This window comes from Giraffa tippelskirchi, chromosome 10, assembly GCF_054371585.1.
Source record: "Giraffa tippelskirchi isolate mGirTip1 chromosome 10, T2T-mGirTip1v1.2.pri, whole genome shotgun sequence".
In the NCBI taxonomy this organism is placed as follows: Eukaryota; Metazoa; Chordata; class Mammalia; order Artiodactyla; family Giraffidae; genus Giraffa; species Giraffa tippelskirchi.
Window position 1 is genome coordinate 58,951,758 of NC_137284.1, and position 18,938 is coordinate 58,970,695.

General features: G+C 38.8%; 1 protein-coding gene and 1 long non-coding RNA gene across 3 annotated transcripts in view; one reads left to right on the forward strand and one right to left on the reverse strand.

The window, feature by feature from the left end:
• Positions 1 to 2,658: 2,658 nt before the first annotated feature.
• BET1 (Bet1 golgi vesicular membrane trafficking protein) lies at positions 2,659 to 16,084 on the reverse strand. Its single transcript, XM_081531739.1, has 4 exons — positions 15,936 to 16,084; positions 11,039 to 11,163; positions 4,237 to 4,293; positions 2,659 to 2,819 (listed from the first exon to the last, which is right to left on the reverse strand). Exons 1-4 carry the CDS (start codon positions 15,952 to 15,954, stop codon positions 2,664 to 2,666), a joined length of 357 nt encoding a protein of 118 aa, XP_081387865.1. The 5' UTR covers positions 15,955 to 16,084; the 3' UTR covers positions 2,659 to 2,663.
• A 45-nt stretch (positions 16,085 to 16,129) lies between these two features.
• Positions 16,130 to 18,938, forward strand: part of LOC145522766 (uncharacterized) — a 33,376-nt gene continuing 30,567 nt past the window's right edge. Inside the window, exon 1 of one of the 2 annotated variants that reach the window (XR_014066157.1) lies at positions 16,130 to 16,462. This is a non-coding gene — a long non-coding RNA (uncharacterized LOC145522766). The remainder of the gene's footprint in view (positions 16,463 to 18,938) is intronic. The other variant, XR_014066156.1, reaches the window with a different exon arrangement.

Below are 18,938 nucleotides of genomic sequence, written 5' to 3' on the forward strand. Positions count from 1 at the left end.
CAGGAATCAAGATTGCCGGGAGAAAGATCAATAACCTCAGATGTGCAGATGACACCACCCGTATGGCAGAAAGTGAAGAACAAAAGAGCCCTTTGATGAAAGTGAACGTGGAGAGTGAAAAAGTTGGCTTAAGTCTCAACATTCAGAAAACTAAGATCATGGCATCCGGTCCCATCACTTCATGGCAAATAGATGGGGAAACAGTGGAAACAGTGGCTGACTTTATTTTTCTGGGCTCTAAAATCACTGCAGATGGTGATTGCAGCCATGAAATTAAAAGACGCTTACTCCTTGGAAGGAAAGTTATGACCAACCTAGATAGCATATTAAAAGCAGAGACATTACTTTGTCAACAAAGGTCTGTCTAGTCAAAGCTATGGTTTTTCCAGTGGTCACGTATGGATATGAGAGCTGGACTATAAAGAAAGCTGAGCGCCGAAGAATTGATGCTTTTCAACTGTAGTGTGGAGAAGACTCTTGAGTCCCTTGGACTTCAAGGAGATCCAACCAGTCCATCCTGAAGATCAGTCCTGGGTTTTCATTGGAAGGACTGATGTGAAGCTGAAACTCCAATACTTTGGCCACCTGATGCGAAGAGCTGACTCATTGGAAAAGACTGATGCTGGGAAAGATTGAGGGCAGGAGGAGAAGGGGACGACAGGGGATGAGATGGTTGGATTGCATCACTGACTCGATGGACATGGGTTTGGGTTGACTCAGGGAGTTGGTGATGGACAGGGTGGCCTAGCATGCTGTGGTTCATGGGGTCACAAAGAGTCGGACACGACTGGGCAACTGAACTGAACTTCAAGTCTATCAGTACTACGTATTCTCTTTCCTCGTTGTGGAAACCTATGCCTCGTATAGGGGATTCTCTTGTGGCTCCGATGGTAAAGCAACCACCTGCAATGCAGGAGACCTGGGTTTGATCCCTGGGTCAGGGTAGAGCCCCTGGAGAAGGAAATGGCAAGCCACTCCAGTATTCTTGCCTGGAATATCCCATGGATGGAGGAGCCTGGTGGGTTGCAAAGAGGCAGATGAGACTGAGTGACTTTCATGCCTGGTATCCACAGGGGATGGAGTAGGTAAATTAAAATTTCTACCATTTGGACCAACTCCTAGTGAAATAACTAGATATTTTTCAGAAAAAATCTAGAGACTTGAGATTTTTCTGAAGCTTCTTTTATCATTTAAAACACAGGATTTACAGTGTGTCACCCACCAGACAAACAGCTACAAGTCTTATGTTTGAATAAAAATGATAACATGAATATTTTGCTTATTCAATTATTACAATCAACCTCCCAGACACCAACAGCAATAATGACCTTTTCAGATTTAGCAATGGGTTTGTAAAGGATTATAAAAATATTAGAACTTTCCCATATTTGATGTTTTCCCCAAAATTTTATTTCTGGAAGTACTTTTTCCTAGGGGTCCCCAAGCAGAAGGAGGAAAGAATTAAATAGACTTTTGAAATTGTTGTCATGATTTATCTCATTTGTTTGAAGTAGTGAAATAATACATTAAGCTTTCCTGAGTTTGTTATGAGTTTTCAGAATGAATTCTTGGTTTATGGAAAAAAAAAAAAAAAGACTCGAACAAAGAAGCAACAAAGTCAATTAATATATTTTATTAAAAATTTTATTTTTGAAGCCCATAAATGAGCAAATTCCAAAACAGTAGCAATACAGACAATTTCACAACATTTTGACATCTACTTAGCAGTCCATTTTTGCATTTTGTTTCCTATAAACAAATACACTGGATTAAAACAACAGTGCCCTTAACCCCAAGTTCAATGCCTGAGTATTTCCAATATTTATTTTGAGCACATAATAAAGCAGAGGCAATTACTTTTCCTGAACATTTTATTTCCATTCAGAGCTTAGCAATTACTTTAGCTTCACATTATTCTGTCATAAATGATAACCAAATGGCCTAAGTGGCTAAAATCATAAAACTATTATAAGCCAAGTCAATGTTATATATATATAAAGTTAATATAAAATGACAACTATACTGGTACACATTTGTTTTGGATCCTACTAGAAATATGCCAAAATAACAAGTTTTAGTAAAGAATGAGGTTCTTGGGTAGAGGGGGGGAAGAAGAGTCATATCATCAAAAATTATTAGGAAAACTGTAGGAAAAAAAAAATCAGTCTACAATTTAAACGAAATAAAGGAGGAAAGAAGAGTACAACATTGGGGCGATGACAATTCAGGAAAACACATTCACCATCCATCACAGACTTGCTTACCACCTCAAGAGCATAGCACCAGGCTCTTTAGGCATTGCTACTCTCCCACTAAGTTCTTTATGTGGAACCTAAACCTACATTTATGGTAACAACAGAATTTTATAACTGCTCTTTAATCTCACAGCAAAAAACAGGAAAAGATTGTTAGGGCCAGAGTGAACCTCAGAGCATCTCAGTACCCCTGAAAATAGAGGCAAAAAGTGAATCATTAAGAAACAGTATCCAAAGAGCACTATATTATCTGGTATGATTTATAAAACAAGTAAGATTCAGTACTCTTTGACGGGAAGAGCCATAGTAGCTGAAATTTAGGAATGTTTTGATGCTGATTTTTTTTTTACTGATGTACTACTCCAAGCTGTTAAGATGGAACAAATTCCAAACTCACGCTGACTTGCATCACCTCAGTTTAATAATCCAGTAAATGACAAAAAAGACAAACAATGAGAATAGCATCATATAGCACAGCAACTTCGTTTGGCTTCCTCTGGATAAAATCTTCAGTTTTCCCATAGTTTTACCTAGAAATCCAGTTGTAGAATCAAACTGTGAATCCTATGAGGAAAAAAGGAAAACATAATAGTTGGATTCTAACATTCTACATATGCATATTTGAGTAATTTAATATACTGTTATTAGAATACACTTTTAATGACATTTTCTGGAGCCTATGTATAACTTGGATAATCAACTTGATTACGCCATGCAAAATAATTTTCTCAATAAATAAAAGCTCTTTCATTATCCAATAAACATTCTTTCAACTCTAGAGTAATTCAAAATCCCGAAATATTTAGGTCTTATTCCCATAGTGTGGGTTAAAAAACATTAACAATAAAAGTAAGAGGTTCATCTACCATCACACAGGTTTCCCCCTCATTTTGTTGGACGTACCACTCTCCAAGGTTAAATGGTTGCTTGCTTCCCAGTACAGCAATTTATCCACTGAATATGGTTAGCAGTTAAATGTACCTTTACTTTTACGATCCTTTTGTTTAGGAAGCTGACTTCGAAGGTCAGCAGAATCTATTAAAAGTTAAGAGACTATCATGCAGAGGGAGTAAACTGTGGTAAAGACTTCAAATACGGATAGGGAAAAACTGCCACATTAAAACATAGCTAGAAAAGTCCTGAAGGTGAGAGAACTACGTATGATTTGCAAAGACGACACTTTCTTAGAAATCTCAATAACCTGAGATGTAAGGTCCTGACATAATGATAGCCTTTGTACAGCTCAGGTTCTAGGTAGCTTAAGCACTTTACATTTACAGTTCTTCACTAGGGCTATGCAACAAAATCACCTGGGATGTAAAATTTTTTCAAAATACATATACCAAGTGACACCCCTCTCCCTAAAATTCTCAATCAGTATATTTCAAGTGAGAACCAGGCATGGATATTTTCAAAGTTGCTCAAGTGATTCTAACGTACAACCTTCACTAGAAAATTTTCAGTGCAATATTCATTTTTAAATAGTACAATTTTAAAAGCATTTGAAGAAACTAGGGAAGGTGCAGAGGCGTTTGACATCCAAAATAAACAGTAAGGAATGAAAAGAGCCTCTAGCAAGAAAAGGTATACCTTACTGAGCTTGTTTAGAGAGAAAAGGCTTGGGGATGTTACTATAGTCAATCTTATTGACTTGTTCACAGTGATCCTTAGGAGATCAAGTAGAAGACAGGTTTACATTAAGTGAAAGACATTTGGTTGACTGGATAGAAAGCATTTACTTGGCAGTCTATAGCCACTGAGATCTTAAAGACAGCTTGAAATAGTCATTTGTCCTGAGTCTTTAACAGTGTTTCTAAATACAAGATAAAATATACACTCACTCCTACCTCCCCCTCCTACTCATATGGGTTAGGCAAGATGAAAAATGTAAAAATAGGGCAAAAACAACTCTTAGAATTATTCCAAGCCAAATTTGAGAATACCCAATCAATTTCTTAAAGTTAAAATCATAACCACTTACCATTTCAGCTAATAATTTATTTTGATGTTTAACTTCATGGCCTATTTCAATGGAAAGCTACAAAGAAGAAAGCACAAACATTATTACTTACCTAAATGTTTTTAAGTATTATAAAGTAAAAACAATAATGCCATCCTAAGCATAAATGTTTTCTCAAATAAAACTGCATTCTTAAAAATATAAAATATACTTTATTCTTTGGTTATTTTTCCCACTGAAATTAATAAAAACTAATTTAGAAATTAAATGTCCACTTTTAAATGATGGGTGTATCTAAGAAGCCATAACAAAGAAAATTAGAAAATATTTGTAGCAGAATAAAAGTGAAGAGAATTTATCAGAATTTGTTGCATGCAGCTGAAAGCTGTTCAATGCAACTAAATACAATATGGAATCTTGAATAAGGGATAAAAACAAATAATGAACACTAGCATAAAATTTTGTGAAATTTGGATAAAAGCTGTACTTTAGTTAATAATACTGTATCATATGTTAATTTCCTTTTTTTATTTTAACAACATAGTATATATGGGGTTTTAAAAGTATCTTTGATATTAAGTTCTCAGTTTGATATTAACTTCACATTTAAATGCTTTCTTCTCTGAAATCACCCTCTGTTTTTTCAGTCTTTTAACTTTATTGAGGCTTTCAACGGCGAAGTCAAAAGATCTCTCTTGGGAAATGTCACATTGCACTTGAAAATATGTGGGTTATTTTCAAATATTTTTTGATACTGATCTCTAACATAATTCCACAGTGGTAAGAGAACAGACACTGTATGATTTCAATACTTTTAGGCCATCAGATTTTTGCACTTGGTCTTATGTCTCCGGATGTGCTTCAGTGTTTCCTAGTTTATAGTCTGTGGGAACTTGATAGAATTTGTATCCTGATGTTGTGTGAAAACCGTATAAATCTTAATTATACTGAATTGGCTCACAGTGTTTTCAAGTCTACTATATCATCTACTTTTCTGTCTATTCATTCTATTCATTTTGAGAGTTTGATATTGAAACTTCAACTAAAAATCTTAATCTACTTAAAAAATTAATTGTAATATATAGTGGAAATACTATTTCATTCTGTATTTTCCAAGTCTCCTATAAAGTTACCTTAGTTTCATAATTAAAAAGAAAACTAATTTAGAATCTCGATTCCTTCTCAACTATAGACATTGTCTCCCTGTTCTTCATTTTGATTTAATCTTAATATTCAATTTCATCTTTTAATTTAGGTACACGTTTCTTTCCTGTCCTCTTATCCTTGAATTCTTTTTTCTCTCTTTATATCATTCACACAATAGCATTTTTTTGCATATTTCTTCATTTACATTTTTTAAATGTTACCTAAGTTCCCATATTATCAAGTTCAGATATAAGTAATATTTTCCTAATGAATGTGACATTACTTTGTGTATATGCCTAAATTAATTATTTCTTTAGATTCTAAAGGTGTTTTTTCTTTAAAATTTGATAATAAATTGGAAAAAATTTACAAGTTAGTGTTATCCACATCATGAAGCTATGCAGAGAAGAGGCTGAGTCTAAATGAAGCATCATAAGTGACTACAGCTGCTATTCAAATCAAAACCTATCTAATATTTCATATGACAAATTCATCAAAGACTTCACCTCTAAAATAGCTGAATAAATACACCACTACTAAATCTTGGAAACTACTAAAAATCATGGTGAAAGTGAAGTGAAAGTCACTCAGTCGTGTCCGACTCTTTGCAACCCCATGGACTGTATAGTCCATGGAATTCTCCAGGCCAGAATACTGGAGTGGGTAGCCTTTCCCTTCTCCAGGGGATCTTCCCAACCCAGGGATCAAAGCCAGGTCTCCTGCATTGCAGGTGGATTCTCTACCAGTTGAGCCACAAGAGTAGCCCATGGTAAACCACTGCAAATATTGTCCTCAACTTATTTTGTGTGCAAGGTATCTGGGGTAATATTAACACAAAACCATTCTAGGAATCTATAGATCAGAATATAAGCTTTTTCCCAAAATTTAACAATTCAGAAATAGTAATCAACTATGAAACTGGACAGCCCAAATCACCTAACTACTTTTACAACTGTCATTCATGCCACGGAAAGAAATATCCATGAGAAAAAGGCTTTCTTCTAACAAGGAGCCTAAATTATCAATATTGGAATTTTAAAAAAAATCATTTAATTCTTAATTTCCTCCAAAATGTATTTTCTAAATTATTAACATTATACAATATTGCTTAGTTCATAGATCAGCTCTTTTTGATTTAATATGATCTTGAAAACAATACTCATTTCAGGAGATAACAGTCTCTAGGCTGAAATACAATTCTATTTTCCAAAGACTAATGAACTATCAATTAAGTTTTGGCAACACAAGCTTCCAATGAATGCTCTAGAAGTGTACCACACACGTTTATTTTAACACATAACCAAAACTATCTTTTGGTAATTCCTTTATTTAATACATATTAACTCAATACACTATAAGGAAATACATTAAGTGCTATGTAGAATGTAAAACTAAGTACAACAGAAAACTCTGTATTCTGATAAATTTCTTTTACATACAAGTAATTCCAATGCAGATCGTTATGCAATAAGTGCTATAGAAATGGTACAAATGATCTTATGTTCACAAGGAAAAGGTTTGGTTTATGTGGTGATCAGGTAAAGCCTGGAGGAGAGAAGGTGAAAAGAGATGCAGACTTTCAGATGGGAAAGACTTCAGCCAATGTCAGGAGGGAGAGGATGCCTTTGGCAAGGGGACTGCACGACCAAAGATACAGGAGTGGGAGGGTGACAGCACGCACAGGACACAAGGGATACTCAAATCTGGCAGAAAGCATGCGCATATTCTGAAGGTGCAGGAGGTAAGGTCTAAAAAGCTGGGGACAATCTCTGTAGAACCTATCTGATCAAGCTACAGAGTGTGAACTTCATTTCTTACATCACGGGAGGCCACTGAAGGCTTCTGGGAGTGTAGAATGCAATTTAAAAAAAACTCTAGAAACCAAACAGATGACTGTGATGACTACTGGGTGCAGCTCAGACCAAAACATATAAAAATGGGAAACAGATAGGTTAAAAGGCTTTCCCAATAGTCCACTGAAGAAAACCGGGGCACAGTATTAGAAACAGGAAGGTCAAAATAGGAACAGTTGAGAGAAAGAACAAAGGACTTGGTGACTGAAATGAGGTACAAAGGCAGAAACACAGAAGACTGAGATTTGTAGCTTTTAAGACTAGAAGAAGAAAAGTCAGATGATGTGCTGATTGGGGATGGAAGGTGGAATGGTCTGAGATATTACTACATTGTAACTGTATTGTGTTATTGTAAAATACTACAAGCAGTATTTTAGATTTAACTACCAAAAAAAGCTGAAGTTAAAATATATATATATATACACAACATAAGTTTTGACTGACCACATTTTCTAACCTGTACTCAGATCATGTTCAAATTTCGAGTCACGTTGCTAAAACTTAACTGATATTTCATTAGTTTTTGGAAAGTAGAATTGTATTCAGCCTGGAGACTGTTACATTCTGAAATGAGTATTATTTTCAAGGTCTTAATAAATCAACAGGAATTGATTATTGAACTAAGCAATATCATATAATGATAATAATTCAGAAAATACAACATTTGGAGGAAATTAAGAATTACTTGAGTTTTAATACCAATATTGATAATTTAGGCTCCTTATTAAACTAAAGATTTTTTCTCATGGAAATTTCTTTCCCTGGAATAAATGACAGTTGTATAAAAGAAAGTACAGTACTTGGATGCAATCACAAAAATGACAGAATGATCTCTGTTTCAAAGGCAAACCATTCAATATCACAGTAATCCAAGTCTATGCCCTGACCAGTAACACTCAAGAAGCCGAAGCAGCTGAAGTTGAACGGTTCTATGAAGACCTACAAGACCTTTTAGAACTAACAACCAAAAACGATGTCCTTTTCATTATAGGGGACTGGAATGCAAAAGTAGGAAGTCAAGAAACACCTGGAGTAACCGGCAAATTTGGCCTTGGAGTACAGAATGAAGCAGGGCAAAGGCTAACAGAGTTTTGCCAAGAAAACACACTGGTCGTAGCAAACACCATCTTCCAACAACACAAGAGAAGACTCTACATGGACATCACCAGATGGTCAACACCGAAATCAGATTGATTATATTCTTTGAAGCCGAAGATAGAGAAGCTCTATATAGTCAGCAAAAACAAGACCGGAAGCTGACTGTGGATCAGATCAGGAACTCCTTATTGCCAAATTCAGACTTAAACTGAAGAAAGTGGGGAAAACCACTAGACCATTCAGGCACGACCTAAATCAAATCCCTTATGATTATACAGTGGAAATGAGAAATAGATTTAAGGGACTAGATCTGATAGACAGAGTGCCTGATGAACTACGGACGGAGGTTCATGACACTGTACAGAGATAGGGATCAAAACCACCCCCAAGAAAAAGAAATGCAAAAATGCAAAATGGCTGTCTGAGGAGGCCTTACAAATAGCTGGGAAAAGAAGAGAAGTGAAAAGCAAAGGAGAAAAGGAAAGATATACTCATTTGAATGCAAAGTTCCAAAGAATAGCAAGGAGAGATAAGAAAGCCTTCCTCAGTGATCAATGCAAAGAAATAGAGGAAAACATTAGACTTGGAAAGACTAGAGATCTCTTCAAGAAAATCAGAGATACGAAGGGAATATTTCATGCAAAGATGGGCTCAATAAACGACAGAAATGGTAGAGACCTAACAGAAGCAGAAGATATTAAGAAGAAGTGGCAAGAATACACAGAAGAACTGTACAAAAAAGATCTTCATGACCCAGATAATCAGGATGGTGTGATCACTCACCTACAGCCAGACATCCTGGAATATGAAGTCAAGTGGGCCTTAGGAAGCATCACTACAAACAAAGCTAGTGGAGGCGATGGAATTCCAATTGAGCTACTTTAAATCCTAAAAGATGACGCTGTGAAAGTGTTGCAATCAATATGCTAGCAAATTTGGAAAACTCAGCATTGGCCACAGGACTGGAAAAGGTCAGTTTTCATTCCAATCCCATAGAAAGGCAATGCCAAAGAATGCTCAAACTACTGCACAATTGCACTCATCTCATATGCTAGCAAAGTAATGCTCAAAATTCTCCAAGCCAGGCTTCAGCAACACGTGAACCGTGAACTTCCAGATGTTCAAGCTGGTTTTACAAAAGGCAGAGGAACCAGAGATCAAATTGCCAACATCCGCTGGATCATCGAAAAAGCAAGAGAGTTCCACAAAAATATCTATTTCGGCTTTATTGACTATGCCAAAGCCTTTGACTGTGTGGATCACAATAAACTGTGCAAAATTCTGAAAGAGATGAGAATACCAGACCACCTGACCTTCCTCCTGTGAAATATGTATCCAGATCAAGAAGCAACAGTTAGAACTGGACTTGGAACAACAAACTGGTTCCAAACAGGAAAAGGAGTACGTCAAGGCTGTATATTGTCACCCTGCTTATTTAACTTATATGCAGAGTACATCATGAGAAATGCTGGGCTGGAGGAAGCACAAGCTGGAATCAAGATTGCCGGGAGTAATATCAATAACCTCAGATATGCAGATGACACCACCCTTACGGCAGAAAGTGAACAACTAAAGAGCCTCTTGATGAAAGTGAAAGAGAAGAGTGAAAAAGTTGGCTTAAAGCTCAACATTCCGAAAACTAAGATCATGGCATCTGGTCCCATCACTTCATGGCAAATAGATGGGGAAACAGTGGCTGACTTTACCTTTGGGAGCTCCAAAATCACTGCGGATTTTGACTGCAGCCATGAAATTAAAAGATGCTTACTCCTTGGAAGGAAAGTTATGACCAACCTAGACAGCATATTATAAAGCAGAGGCATTACTTTGCTAACAAAGGTCCGTCTAGTCAAGGCTATGGTTTTTCCAGTGGTCATGTATGGATGTGAGAGTTAGACTATAAAGAAAGCTGAACACCGAAGAATTGATGCTTTTGAACTGTGGTGTTGGAGAAGGCTCTTCCGAGTCCCTTGGACTGCAAGGAGATCCAACCAGTCCATCCTAAACGAGATCAGTCCTGGGTGTTCATTGGAAGGACTGATGTTGAAGCTGAAACTCCAATACTTTGGCCACCTGATGCGAAGAGCTGACTCATTTGCACAGACCCTGATGCTGAGAAAGATTGAGGGCAGGAGGAGAAGGGGACGACAGAGGATGAGATGGTTGGATGGCATCACCGACTCGATAGACATGGGTTTGGGTAGACTCCGGGAGATGGTGATGGACAGGGAGGCCTGGCATGCTGCGATTCATGGGGTCGCAGAGAGTTGGACACGACTGAGTGACTGAACTGAACTGATTTGAGCTACCTAGGTGCTTTTTTATCTCTGAATTGTTAAATCTAGGGGGAAAGCTCATATCACTGAACTATACAGTTTGTGGGACTAAATCCCCTATGCCAATAAAAGTATACAGTTTTAAACTTTTTGTTTTGTAGTGGAGTACAGCCAATTAACAATGTTGTGATAGTTGCAGGTGAACTGAGAAGGGACTCAATGGATACACATGTATCCATTCTCTTCCAAACAACCTTCTCATGCAGACTGCCACATAACACAGAGCAGAGTTCCCTGTGCTCTACAGTAGGTCCTTGTTGGTTATCCACTTTAAATACAGCTGTGTGTGCATGTCTGTCCCAAACTCCCTAACTATCCCTTCCTCCCATGAAAAAAAACATATATATATATATAAATGTACAAACTAAAAAGTACATGTTATATACTTACAGATTTTATAGCAGTTACTTTGTTTCTCAGACTTTCCGTGAGTCTCTCGTTCTCCTCTTCACAGGCACTATACCCACTATTCGGATAGCCATAGTTCCCATAGTTGCCAGGGGCTACTCCTTCACCTGCAAGGATCCGTCCCAAGCAGAGTTGTAGCAAAAACAAGTCCCTTCTGAAACCCTGACTAGAAACAACCAAAAAAGACCCCTGGAGGGCTCTGACAGACAGACCAGGTATGTCTGTAATACTCACACTCCAAATGAACTTTAAAAATTAATAACCAAATAGAGGTCAGAGCAACTCTAATAACCTCTCTTAAGCAAAGGATACTGAATTCAGCTCAATACGCATTTGTTGACTGCTTACTGATTGCCCACAAGACTCTGAAATAGACACTGATATTTAAGGGTATTCTGGACATATTTCCTGCTCTCTAGAACCATACCATTAAAACATGCACACACACACACACCTAAAATTAGTAACATCAACTACCTATGGAAGAGGCTTGGCTGTGAAGGGAAAGGCAGAGACAGGATAATACAACAGGATGGAGTTTATGGCAGAAGGAAGGTCCTTTATGGGCATCTCTTTTAAACAGAAGAGAGATAGAATAACTTATGGAGAATATTAACTGAGATTTAAGAGGGAGACTCATTTATTCTTCAACAAATACTTGAGAAACTATCATGCATCAGATCCCATGTCCTTTCTAGATGCTATCAATACTTTTCAAAGCTCATCTTCTAGGGAAGAGCATTGGCATACAGGACAACAGACCCAGGCACTGCCCAATATAACTTGATATTCATCAGGCACTCCAACCAGTGGAGTAAGCCTTGAACAGTAAATACGTATACTAACACGTTGGAGGACTGAGAAAGGAAAGCATAGTTGAGGGTATTATCTAACTGCATTTAAAAGAGAAAAAAAAAAACTTGACAATTTTCTTAGTGAAATAAGAGAAAAGCCTGTCTTTGAAGAATGGTGATCTTTTGGGGTGAAAAACAGTAGAGAATAATGGAGGAAAATAACTGGGGTTGTACAAGATTACTACAGGGATAAAGCAATCGTGGCTGAGGCAATTATATTGTAGTGTGATTTTTCACCTGGATGTATGATTTTTCTGCAGAAAAACTGATCAGCCTGTGTCATCCCATGAGAACCTGGAGGGTTGGACTGAACAAGAGTTGGAGTGCAGTGTTGGGGCTGCTGAAGAACAGAGCCCCAAGACGTTGAGATTCCTTGTCAAAAGAGTAGGTGATATATGTGGATTCTGGGGACTAGACTGGACAAGGATTGTACTGTCAATGGAAGCCTGACACTATGGAGGAAAGGGATAATACAGAGACTAGAGGTCTCCGTCTACTCAGAGTGGATGCAGTGGCACTGACAGTACGATGGGAGGGCAGCAAGTAGCAGGCAACACTGGTGACTGAAGGAAGTGTTGGAAAGTGAACAGAAAGCTCTCTCAAGGCATAGTAAAACTCTCACTTTCTCTAAAAAGCAAAACTCTCTTTTGAATTCTTACAGCTCTGACTATACATAATACTAACATCATGCTCTGGACTGCACTCCAAGGGCAGAAACTAAATTTGTTCTGCTCATGGCCATAGATCCCCCCCAAACACATATACACAGTAAGGCATAGCCAGTAAATACTTGTAAATGAACTAATTAATGAACAGAATCTGAATTCAGTTATTCAGCTTGGAATGTGTCTGCCTTTGTCAACAGTGGGATCATAAGCTTCTTTGAGGCCAAAAGCGGTGTCTCATCCTTTCTGTATCCTCGTACCTAACAAGTACTTCAAGCAGTAGACACACAATCTCCACCACCACAAAAACCACAACAAAATGTTAAACAAGTATATTACTGAGGAGAAAGAGTTCTCTCCTCAAATTTCCCTCAATTGCTGATCCATTATCTACAAAGTTCTGTACGTGTACCATTGTACAACGTAAGGATAAGTGACTAGACATAATATTTCCCTCTACTCAACAATTAAAAGAATCATTTAAAAAATCCATTCTCACCCTATTCATCAATGATATGCTATACAAATTCTACTTTAATAAAGACCAAAATCCTTAAAGGAAATAAAAATATCTTCATATTTTATATGATTAACATGCTACATATATAATGTTCACCCAGTAAGTCATTACTGACTGGTTGAATTAATCACTTGACAACTTCCCCAAGGAATTCAGTTCTAAATTAATGGCCATTTGTTTCCATTTCCTTCATTATTATTTTTGCATATCTTATTTTTATTTTTAGAGTTCTTCTGCACTGTTCCATTTATTAAAAGTGAAATGCCCATTTTATTTATTGTCCAGAAATCTTTCAAAGCACCTTCTCCTATTAAAGAGTTAATCTTCCCTCACACCATCATCCATTCCCAATATTTAAAAAAAAAAAAATCAAAAGTTAGGAGTTGTTATTCCATTTAGCCACTTCTTTTGTGTGACTTACTGGCATGAAAATTTGTAGGAAAGCTAATGGGTGTCAAAGATAATCCTCAGACTGTGTCCATAAACAAATGCTACTTCTGGATAGTTTCTGTCATAAATGAGCCAAGTCACTTAGACAGTCACGTGAACTGTGGGCCTGGAGAGGGAACTGGCAACCCAGTCCAGTATCCTTGCCTGGAAAATTCCCTAGACAGAGGAGCCTGGCGGGCTATAGGTCTTGGGGTCACAAAGAGTTAGGCACGACTGAGGCACCAAGCATGCACATGAAGTGCGGGGGCTTCTCTACATGAATATTTATCAGATTCATGACCCCAATACACATTGATACTTAAAAAAGAAAAAAAGCTCTTGTCACATCATGTCACATCACACCAATGTAATTTACAATAACAGACACCTAAGGAATCACCTTTCCTCCTCTCAACTACAGGGGAGTTTAAAAGCAAACTGGAAAAAAAAAAAAAAATCCACTCTATCCTAGCAATTCTAACTTAGTTGGTCTGGGCTGGGGTCTAGGTATTCAAGCCTTAAAAGCTCTCTAGGTGATTCTAGTGTAGTCAGGGCTCAGAACCACCATTTCTCATTTCTCTCTCTGCAATTTCACAGCATGCTGCTGCACAAAACTTTCAAAAAGGCCCAAAGATGTATTGATGAGATCCAAATTCTTTGACCTGGTACTCAAAGGTCTCCACAATGATGTGGTTGGTTCTGGTTCTATGTCACCTACTTCAACCGAATTGGTTTAATCATAATCCCTTAAACACATCATTCATAATTCTAGATTCTAGTCCTACAATTGTTTTGGAGCAAAGAGAGGGTCACCCTTCCAACTGGAAACAAACTCTCCTACACTTTGCTATTTAAGCTGCAGTTGAGGCTTCTGTGTCCACACAAATTACCAAGCGCTCTCTGTGAAATCCCTGGGACATTCATGGCCTGTAGAACTTATTTGGTATTTGGTTGTATAGCTACCACCTTGTACTATAATTTATCTTTGTACATATTTCTACTCCTCAACTAGATTAGAAGCTTTGGTGAGCATGAACAGAGCTACACAGGACTGCGTGTGAGTGCTCAGTCCTGACTGACTCTTTGTAACCCCGTGGACTGTAGCCCGCCAGGCTCCTCTGTCCATGGGATTCTCCAAGCAAGAATACTGGAGTGGGTTCTTTTTCCAGGGGATCTTCCTGACCCAGGGATCGAACCCGCATCTCTTGTGCACCTCCAGCATTGGCAGGTGGATTATCTACTACTACGCCCAGGGAAGCCACAAAGGACTGTATACCTACGGCTTACTCAAATACACAATAAATGTTTGCTGTCATTAATGATAAAAAGGAAACTCTTCTAGGCATATAAAACTAAACTTATTCAAAATGAGTTATCTTTTTTCTCTACAATTTACCCAGCCAATTTTCCTTTTGTGACCCAAGTATTCATCAAAACTACATTTTTCAAGAGATTTTTCTTATACTACAATTTACTAATCAATGTACATGCCTAGAGTTACTGGCAACTTTCACTAACTTTAAATACCTGACACTTGAAAAACTTTTTTTCCATCGAATTATAAGAATTGAAAAAGGTAACAAACATTATCCTTTCTCCAGTATTTCATATATTTTCTCAGGTATACTATATACTAATATAGCAGGTTTCTTTACTTTTTTCCCAGTCATCTCTTAATAGTTCCAGAACCAGAAAATGCTGTTTTAATGGCTCTGTGCTGTAACAGCCCATTGTAATCCTTGTGCCTAATTTGTTCTGCTGCTTGGTGAACTACTTCCTAGGCCAAAAGTCAAGAACAAATGCTAAGTCACCAGGTATTACTACATTCTACCGGCTCACCCTTACAAGGGTCAAATAAGAAATGTTCTGGGTAAAATGGCCTTTGACTCTGAAGATCCACATCACGGCCTTTAACAAAAATGACACGTGTGTTTACCTGTGTAACTCACTGTTACCGGGCTAATACGATTATTATCAGTGTGCTTTGCATGAAACACTCTTCAAACTTCACTTCTAAAGAAACTAACATTAGGTCCAGTAGAGAGAAGCCGAAGACAGACTTCAGCGACTATGGAAACTCAGCAATTTCCATAACCGCGCTCACTCAATAACACTACAAAAAAACTCCTCACTGCGTTGGCACCTGTACATACCTCACCCCTAGTTCTCCACTATTCCATTTAAACCTACCATCCATAACTTGAGACAAAACCAAACTTAAGGAACCCCTTAGGATCTGGAACAAATGGTGGTGTTTCCACTTGACACCACCTCCAAAGACCCCTCCATACACCCTGCTCTCTGTGTCAGATTCCAGAGACAAGAGGCCAGTCCGATTTCTCCCCGCGACCCTGCGCCCAGCACCACCAGTTCTAGGGTCCCGGAACTTCGAATTTCAGCCCTCTTCTTACCCAGGCCTGCACGCCTCATCCTGCCAGAGGAGCGGAGGAAAAGGCGGGCGGAGGGGTGGACAGGAAGAGGCCAGGGGCCACCTGGACCGCGTCCTCAGGACCAGGACCCGGCGAAACAGCAACTTCCTCCGATGCGCCACGACATCAGTAGCGTCTAAACACCGCGCTGGCTGATGGCGTCACCCAAGGCGCTTACTGGCGCCCTGCGAAGCGGCTTGAATGGCATTCTGGGAAATATAGTTCGCCGCCGATGCCGAGCGTGAGGCCGGGACTTGGGGTGAACCCAGGTGGAGAAGTGGGCGGGGCTTCCGGAAAAGGGGCGCATGCTGCTTCAGCTGCCACTCAGGACCTGGGACTCAGACTCCGGACCAGGGACGCTGGATCTCCGCTCCTGGACTGGCTCTTACTATCAGCTGCCGGACTCCGAATTTAAATCAGTACATCTGTCCTTCCCAGACCGTGAGAGGATGGTTAACTTTTCTTTCCTGATGCCGCCTCTCACTGCCTGTCACCACGAGTTAGTTTAGGTAAAGTCAAAGAAAACTTTACCCAAGTTTCTGGTCTCACACATAAGTAATCTGAGACCCATTAAAGGGACAGAAGAGGGTAGCCACTTGGTGCCCGGGTCACCCAGTGGTGTAGAGTAAAACCAAGCCCCTTTTACTAGGATCCTGCTCTATTGAACTAGTCTATCAAAGTAACTGGGTCTCCTCAGAGGCAGTGGAGACTTCATTTCCCTTACTGACTTGGATGCATCACTAGAAAGAATCATGGCTATTAGTTAAGGGACTGAAGGACTCCTAAGCTTCCCCCTACTTAGATCTTTTAAACTTACACAAAGGATACCAAAATACTATTTACACATGGTAAGGTGCCAGTTTAAAGAGTTTATAAGCTTGTTGGTGAAGGTGGAGTAGTACTGGAATGGTTGTTTTCCCTAGAATTTCATTGTACCTCACAGGATTATGGTGAGGATTAAATGAGGAATTAAAAAAAAAATCTGATACACAGTAGATGAACAAAAGCCATTGGATCCTTGCAGTTTTGTCGTTGCTGCTGTGTGACACTGAGATAATCTATGTACTAGAGATTTCTGAGAAGGCAATCTCTGATCACTTCAGTCAGTTCAGTTCAGTTCAGTTGCTCAGTCACGTCCGACTCTTTGCAGCCCCATGAACTACAGCACGCCAGGCCTCCCTGTCCATCACCAACTCCGGGAATCCACCCAAACCCATGTCCATCGAGTCGGTGATGCCATCCAACCATCTCATCCTCTGTCATCCCCTTCTCTTCCTGCCCTCAATCTTTCCCAGCATCAGGGTCTCTGCAAATAAATCAGCTCTTCGCATCAGGTGGCCAAAGTATTGGAGTTTCAGCTTCAACATCAGTCCTTCCAATGAACACCCAGGACTGATCTCCTTTAGGATGGACTGGTTGGATCTCCTTGCAGTCCAAGAGACTCTCAAGAGTCTTCTCCAACACCACAGTTCAAAAGCATCAATTCTTCCGTGCTCAGCTTTCTTTGTAGTCCAACTCTCACATCCATACATGACCACTGGAAAAACCATAACCTTGTCTAGATGGACCTGTGTTGACAAAGTAATATCTCTGCTTTTTAATATCCTATCTAGGTTGGTCATAACTTTCCTCTCAAGGAGTAAGCATCTTTTAATTTCATGGCTGCAATCACCATCTGGAGTGATTTTGGAGCCCCCAAAAATAAAGTCTCTCACTGTTTCCACTGTTTCCCCATCTATTTGCCATGAAGTGATGGGACCAGATGCCATGATCTTAGTTTTCTGAATGTTGAGCTCTAAGCCAACTTTTTCACTCTCCTCTTTTATTTCCATCAAGAGGCTCTTTAGTTCTTCTTCACTTTCTGCCATAAGGGTGGTGTCATCTGCATATCTGAGGTTATTGCTATTTCTCCTGGCAATCTTGATTCCAGCTCATGCTTTTTCCAGCCCAGCGTTTCTCATGATGCATATAAGTGTTTTTCTGCATAAAAGTTAAATAAGCAGGGTGACAATATACAGCCTTGACGTACTCCTTTTCCTATTTGGAACCAGTCTGTTGCTCCATGTGTTCCTTTATAGTTTCTCAATAGGAACATTGACTATAGTAGTGGCAGAGTGAGTCTCTGCCCTAAAGTTGGTTTTGTAAAACACACACAAAACCATTTTTAAAAACTATTTTATATTGAAATACAGCTGATTAACAATGTTGTGATAGTTGAGGTGCACAGCAGAGTGACTCAGCCATACATATACTTGTATCTGTTCTCCCCCAAACTCCTTTCGCGTTCAGCCTGCCATGTGTTGAGCAGAATTCCCAGTGATATACAGTGGGTCCTTGTTGGTTATACATTTTAAATATATGGATTTAAACTGTGTACATGTCAAAAAAGCCAATTTTTAATAAAAGTTATTAACCTGGGAAATAAGCTTAATCCAATAACGTTTTGAGAGGAAAACAGTCTTCATAAAATATACAACCATTCTCTAAAAACATGAGAATTAAGTGAAGATTTTATCAGAAATAGTTATTCCAAATAAACACTGAAGCTTCAATAAGAGAAATGATGGCATTTTATCTTACAATCTGTGACAGTTCCTTCTTTTGTAAGAAGTACATGTGTTCTATAATCAAAACATGTCAGAAAAATCATTACTTAGAAAGCTTTCTCATACTAATGTAATTTTTTAAATCGAATGTTAAGTTTACCAAAGCAGACTGTTTAAATTACAAAAGTACTTATCCTCTTAAAAACTGCTTCCCCTACATGGTACTGTGCTATGCTTAGTCACTCAGTTGTGTCCAACTTTTTCAAACCCCATGGACTGTGGCCTGCCAGACTCCTCTGTCCATGGGATTCTCCAGGCAAGAATACTGGAGTGGGTTGCAATGCCCTCCTCCAGGGGATCTTCCCAACACAGGTATCCAACCCGAATCTCCCTCACTGCAGGCAAATTTTTACTGTCTGTGCCACCTGGGAATCCCAAG

Excerpts from the sequence above, each read along its gene's own strand:
- BET1 (XM_081531739.1), bottom strand. Across the intron at positions 4,294-11,038 it reads AAGTAACTGCTATAAAATCT|CTTTCCATTGAAATAGGCCA; the intron begins GTAAGTATATAA and ends TCTTCTTTGTAG. Across the intron at positions 2,820-4,236 it reads ATAAATTATTAGCTGAAATG|GATTCACAGTTTGATTCTAC; the intron begins GTAAGTGGTTAT and ends TTTTCCTCATAG.